The sequence below is a fragment of the Furipterus horrens genome, unplaced genomic scaffold (assembly GCF_987537825.1).
Source record: "Furipterus horrens unplaced genomic scaffold, mFurHor1.1.pri manual_scaffold_3, whole genome shotgun sequence".
NCBI lineage: Eukaryota > Metazoa > Chordata > Mammalia > Chiroptera > Furipteridae > Furipterus > Furipterus horrens.
In genome coordinates, this window is record NW_028327173.1 from 31,620,261 (window position 1) to 31,627,040 (window position 6,780).

Consider the following 6,780-nt stretch of genomic DNA (forward strand, 5'->3'; position numbering starts at 1 on the left):
CACCTTTGTGTCTCTGGGAGCCTGTGGACATTGGCCCATATTCCAAAAATGATGTTTCAGGTCGACACAGAGTGGGCGATCAGACGAGGACTGTGAGGGTCTGGAGGATACTTGAGGCTGATGGAACCTTGGCAGCCTCATGCTGATCTGCACCATCTCAGTGGGAGGGATGTGTTCTCTGGTGAATTGGCCAGTAAAGAATGAGGCTGAAGGAATGTGGGGCGAGGCAGGCCCCAGGTTGGCTGTGTGGTTTTGACAGGTCACTGTTCTTTCTTTAAGCCTCAGTAGAATCATCTGTAAATGGGGTTCACTCTTCTTGTTGTCCTTGCTCCTTGGGAATATGGTGAGAATGGAAGGATGTAATGGTAATGAATGTGTAACAGTAATAACAATAGTGTTGTTATGTCTGTGTAACACATTAGGGTTTTAATCCACTATCTCATCAGAGCTAATGCCTCAGTGCCCCCAATCCAGCTCTGGACTTGGCCCCATGTGGGCCTCAGTGGATGCTTGGTGAATGAATCAATGACTGTTCAAATGAGTAAGTGCCTGGTTGGGTAAATGGGGAGGTGGCTGCATAAAACAGCGAGTGGATTGATAAATCACAATGAGTCACATTTCTGAGCACATGCTGTGTACCAGGCCCTATTGTAAAGGCTTATCTTAATCCTTGCAGCAACCCCATCTGTACTATTATTAGCCCCATTTTGCAGATGGAGAAACTAAGGGTCAGAGAAGTTGAGTGGCTTAGTGAGATTCTAGCCCAAGCTTTCTGACTCCAGAGCCCACAGCATTAAACCCTGCACAAGCCCTGCTGAGTGAGTCAACGAGTAAGTGGGTGAATGAAGAAATAAATGCAGGAACCCTCACATTGTTAGCTGTGGACAAGACATGCCACTTTCCGGTGGGGAGCAGCTCTTAGGGGTGCGGTAGGCATCCAAGGTCTGGGCTGGGGGTGGCATCTTCCCCGGAGTGGTGTGTGCCGTCCTGCTTTATGTCACGTCCCCCTCTTCCCTGTGTGCAGGCACATGCCGAGATGCAGCACTACGGGGTGAACGGCTACTCGCTGCATGCCATGAACTCGCTCAGCGCCATGTACAACCTGCACCAGCAGGCGGCCCAGCAAGCCCAGCACGCCCCCGACTACCGGCCCTCAGTGCATGCACTTACGCTGGCTGAGCGCCTGGCTGGTAAGGGCTGTGGGGGTGGGACCTTGGGCACAGGGCTAGGAGGGTTGAGGGTGGGTGCTTTGGAATGCAGCGATAGGAGGGAGGGAGAACTGGGAACATTTCCTCTAGGAGATACCAGAAGATCCAGGTCACTTAGCAACACAGAGGGATGTCAATTCTAAATCTAGGTGTGGCCATCCGGGGCATGCCTTGCTGCCAGCACTGCTGGGCGCTGGTGCTGCCCTATGCCTTCCAATTCCCTCAAGAATCCTGTGAGGGGTTCAGCAACCTATCTCAGATAGGAAGAGACTTAGGTAGCAGGGTGAGGGACTAGCCCAGAATTTTATAGCTAGGAAGTAGCTGGGGTGCCCAGGGGAGGATATTTCAGGTATAGGAGTCATACAACTAATGAGGGCTCTCACATTTCATACACTCATGTGCCAGGCACTGTGCAAGGCTGTCTCTCTTCCTGCATCAAACAGTTCAGCCCCAATAAGGAGAGGTTATTATCTCCATTTTATGGACAAGGAAACTAAGGCTCATGGAGGTTAAATTTGGGCAGGGATGGGGTTAGGAACATAACATGATGGCTAAAAATAGAAGCTTTGAACTCACAGACTTGCAGTCATTGCATGGTCTGCCCTCTCACCTCTTTTTATAGCCTCGATTTCCCCCTTTATAAACAGGGGGCAATGGCAGTGATCCCCCATAGGATGTTTGGGAAGTTATATGGGATGACTTATGCAAAATATTCAGCAGAGACTGGTAGGTGCTCAGAGGTCATTAATACCCAAGTCCCAAGACAGGTGCCCATGAAGGAGCTGCAGTCTGGTCCCTCCAACTCCTGGTTAAACTGTTGCCCTGTCCTGACAGCCTCTTGGTGGGCATGGGAAGGATTTGATGGCATAGGTGAGGAGTGTGATTTACTGGCAGGTATCGTCAGCCCTTGCTCCTGTCCTAGGCCAAACCTTACAGAGCTGTTGACTACATGTGGGCCCAACCCTGTGCCAGGCAGTCCTCAGAGGATTTTTGGTCACCCCTAAGGAGACCACGTCCCCACTGACCCATGAGAGGGCATGGCAGGAGAAATGCGACCAGGATCAAATGGCAGCCTGCTCAGAGTAGCTGCTGCAGTCAGGGAGGGCTTCCTGGAGGTCATCGAGCAGGTCTTAAAAGGTCAAGGAAGGGGGCCTATGAGGACCCCGCCTTGGCAGAGGTACTGGCTTGGAAGGGAGAGTGAGACAGCCACTCCCACTCTTTTACGCCCTGCTGGCTCACTGGATAAAACTGTACCCCTGGTCACCTTCTGCAGATAGGTGTGGGAACATCAGCTTCTGGTGTGGGAGTGTGAGTGTGGTTCTGTCCTGGCTATGGATGCTTCTCAGGTTTGGGGTGAATTCCCCATGCCCAACTTGGTGTTGACATTAGCTCCTGACTGTGTTCTAGGACCCAGAAAGGAGGAGTCAGGGATGGAAGCTCGCCTCCACTGGGCGAGGGAGCACTAAGGAACTGGAGGATTCAGCACTCCTCCCAACTCTCTAATTATTTTTAAAATTTTTTATTTATTGATTAGAGAGAGAGAGAGAGAGAGATCAATCTATTGTTCCACTTATTTGTGCATTCATGGGTTGATTCTTATATGTGCCCTGACCGGGATCCAATCTGCAACCTTGGCATATTGGGACGATGCTCTAACCAACTAAGCTACCCAACAGGGCTAGGGCTCTAATTCTTAAGCAGGAGGGACGTGAGCTTTAGATGGGCCTTTGTATGGAGCCTCACCTTCCGGCTGGAGGCTTTGCCTGGTATCCTAGGCTGCTTGTAGTCCCTGGAGCCAACCAGGATTTGGCTTACTGAGAGGCCCCCTCCGTTCCCTGCCCCAGTGTGACCACCGTGAGCTCAGGGCTCCGTCCAGCTATTGGTGTCAGTTTATGAGGGGTTCAGGGCTTCCCTTTTAAACTGAAGAAGGAGCAGCCCAAGGTCTGAGACTTCCTGGTCATCCAGTTGCCTCCTTGTCCCTCATCTAGAGTGTTGACCCTGCACTTCCCGGGGTGCAGAGGCTGACCCAGCTCAGGTTCCCTTCAGCAAAGGCAGTTCAGGGTCCACTCGCAGGTGATGGAAAGCAGGGGGGAAAGAGGTTACTGTCCATCTTCGCAGAAGGGCTGGAGACTAGACACCAGTCCTAGGCAGGCATCTATCCTGGGTGGTTTTCTTAAATGAATAGTGCACCAGCCCTGTCTCCTCTCCAAGCCTGCAGTGGTTAGAACCTGGTCCCTATTCCTTCATCTTTGAGGAAACAGCCAGAAGGGTCAAGCCTGGATACAATACACCTTTCCTGTGCTCTCAGGACCCTGCCAGAGATCAGGCTTTCTGTTGATGAGCAGGAGCCTCAGGTCCTACCACCAGAGACTCATAGGCCAACCGGGATGATGAGATTCATACCCAGTGGAGACAGAGTCAAGTGGAGACACTGTCTACACAGTAGACCTCTTCCAACTAGACCTTGCAGAAAAGTCCCAGCTCACAGCCTGGCTTCTCATGGTCAAGGGCCAGGATTCTGTTGGTATCCAGACTCTAAGGGTCAGAGGATATTAGAACCTTTGTGACATGGACTTAAAGAGTATGAGCATCATGTAGACTCAGAATATTATACCCAACGTATCCTGGGGCTTAAAGGATCTTAGGGCAATGCTTACCCACCCCCAAACCAAATAAGAATCATCCCCCATTACATTCCTGACAGCTGTTCATGGTGATGAGTTAGACCTCTGTGGACCTGGTAGTGAATGATGGGATGGTACAATCTTGACAACCCAGCCCATGGGGAAGGGGCCAGGGGCCAGCTCTGGCAGGAGCCTGGGTGTCCACAATGGGTCAGAGCAAGGTAAGATTTAAATACTATTTCCAATAATTAAATGGGCCCCCTCTCCTTGCCCTCCAACGGCTGTACATTTCAAGACATCATCTTGGAGGCCCGTTATGGCTCCCAGCACCGCAAACAGCGTCGCAGCCGCACAGCATTCACAGCTCAGCAGCTCGAGGCCCTGGAAAAGACCTTCCAGAAGACTCACTACCCGGATGTGGTGATGCGTGAGAGACTGGCCATGTGCACCAACCTGCCCGAGGCTCGGGTGCAGGTAGGGCCCCGCTCCTCTGACTAGACCTTGCAGACAAGCACCCAGCCATCAGTTTGGCTTCCCAGCACCTAGGAGCTAGTGGTTCAGCCCTCAGTGCCCAAGTGTAACTGAGTGACAGCCTTCACTCAGTGCCTTCAGTGTAACTGAAGTGTAACCTTCAGTGACAGCAGGGGAGTTTTAGAAGGGATTGAAGGTGTGTTACCTAGAGGGTCGGGGACAATGCTATGATGCTCATCTGTTCCCAGAGTACCCAGCTCCACATCTGTCCTTCTTTCCTTCCCCCCTCCCTGTCCCCAGGTGTGGTTCAAGAACCGCAGGGCCAAGTTCCGGAAGAAGCAGCGCAGCCTGCAGAAAGAACAGCTCCAGAAGCAGAAGGAGGCTGAGGGCTCCCACGGGGAAGGCAAGATCGAGGCCCCAACCCCAGACAGCCAGCTGGAGACCGATCAGCCCCCCAGCCTGCCCAGCGGGGACCCTCCTGCTGAGATGCACCTGAGCCTGTCTGAGCAGTCGGCCAGTGAGTCAGCCCCTGAGGACCAGCCAGACCGGGAGGAGGATCCCCGGGCAGGGGCCGAGGATCCCAAAACTGAGAAGAGCCCTGGGGCTGACAGCAAGGGGCTGGGCTGCAAGAGGGGCAGCCCCAAGGCAGGTGAGGCTGGGTAGCTGCTGTGAGTGGCTGAGGGCCTACCCCAGGGAGAACAGCTGGGTCCGGCTAGACAAGGGCCTGGGTATAAGCGGTGGGTCAGAGCAGGGGTAGAGTCAGCCTGTAATGCAAGGTGCTTGGGCATGACCCACTAGAAAGAACCTGGCTATAACAGGCCTTTGGCAGGTGATCATACTTTAGTTGCTGAATGCTGGGAAGGTCTTGGGTGCTTGCGGGGAGGGGCTGGGTGGCAGAGGAAGAGCATTCAGGGCAAAAGCTATTTATCAACCACTCTGGAACTATTCCTGTATTTTAACAGCTAGTACAGGTGTACCTGTGCATATTGGGTGAATACCATATTGGTACCAGAGATTCCCACATGCAGCTGAGAATCAGAGCTGTGATCTTTGAGGGAACAGAGCTCTGGCATGAGGCAGATCTCAGACACAAACCCTGAGCCTACACAGGGAGGGATGGGGCTGGAAGCTTGGAGCTGGAGGGGGATGGGAGCCATGGACAGGAGAGAGGAAGAGGAAGGGATGGCCCTTGAAAAGAAAAGGACTCTGCCCCAGAACTCACACAAGGGAGCTTTGGCAGGGTCCCTAGGGCTCCCCCTGGGAGCCTGGATGTCTCCCTCCCAGGATTCTGAGGGATGCTTCAGGGGGCGCCCTGGCTGACTAGGGTGAATGTGGTTTCAGCCAAAACCTGTTTTGCCATCAGTGTCAAAGGGCTGGGAAGGCTAAGGATCTCCTCCTGGTAGACCCATGCCCTTGTCCTGAGTCCTTGGTTCTCTGCTTGCAGACTCCCCGGGCAGCCTGGCCCTGGCTCCTGCAGCTCCTGGGGGCAGCCTCCTGGGCCCCTCCCACTCATACTCCTCATCCCCGCTGAGCCTCTTCCGTCTGCAGGAGCAATTCCGCCAGCACATGGCGGCCACCAACAACCTGGTACACTACTCATCCTTTGAAGTCGGGGGCCCAGCCCCTGCCGCTGCTGCAGCTGCCGCCGCTGCTGTGCCCTACCTGGGCGTCAACATGGCCCCGCTGGGCTCACTGCACTGCCAGTCATACTACCAGTCCCTGTCAGCAGCTGCGGCTGCCCATCAGAGCGTGTGGGGATCCCCACTGCTGCCCGCGCCCCCGGCAGGCCTGGCACCTGCCTCGGCTGCCCTGAACAGTAAAACCACGAGCATCGAGAACCTGCGGCTTCGGGCCAAGCAGCATGCAGCCTCCCTGGGACTTGATACGCTGCCCAATTGACTGCTGGCCTCCAGCCTGGCCAGGGGTCTTGGGGGCCCTCCTCCCAGTCCCATGGTTATCCCCAGATGGCTCTGAAGGAGTTAACTCAATGAGCCCAGGCATTCTGGGCCTGGAATCCCACTCCCTGTGCCCCTCCCCCAGAGTCTTAGCCTAGGTGAAGTCCACACTGCACATTCTCTGCATGGCCCTGCTTGGATCCCATGGAGGAGGCTAAGTGGGAGGAGGCGAGAGGCTGGGGGGAGTGAGAGGCTCTCACTCCTAGATCCCCACCTCAGTGTTGCCTCCTTCCTTCCCTCCCTCCTGTCTCTCCTTCTCCCTAGTAAGTTGGTGTGTGGAATGTGAGATATAACGATAAATATATAAAACTATATTTTCAGGCACTTGCCTGCCCCAGGCCCCCTGCCCGCTCCGTCTCTTCTCTGCCACCCTTGCCTCCTCCTACAGCTCCCGAATCTCACCGGCTTTTCCTTCTCTCTCTGTCTCTCTCCTTCCCTGACCTCCCTCCCTGCCTCTGTCCTGTTCCCCACTGCCTCTCCCTTCAGCCTCTGTCTTCCCCACTCTGGGTCTTTCCCCACGGC

At 54.4% G+C, this 6,780-nt stretch overlaps 1 protein-coding gene across 2 annotated transcripts; it reads left to right on the forward strand.

Annotated features, from left to right (window-relative positions):
- The first annotated feature begins 1,029 nt into the window (after positions 1-1,029).
- Positions 1,030-6,541, forward strand: DMBX1 (diencephalon/mesencephalon homeobox 1). Of its 2 annotated transcripts, none has more exons than XM_090271607.1 (4): positions 1,030-1,190; positions 4,128-4,306; positions 4,604-4,952; positions 5,748-6,541. In XM_090271607.1, exons 1-4 carry the CDS (start codon positions 1,037-1,039, stop codon positions 6,200-6,202), a joined length of 1,137 nt encoding a protein of 378 aa, XP_090127733.1. In that variant the 5' UTR covers positions 1,030-1,036; the 3' UTR covers positions 6,203-6,541. The 2 variants fall into 2 exon arrangements, with proteins under 2 accessions (XP_090127733.1, XP_090127732.1); XM_090271606.1 differs by having other exon boundaries at positions 1,030-1,188; positions 4,111-4,306.
- Positions 6,542-6,780: the final 239 nt, after the last annotated feature.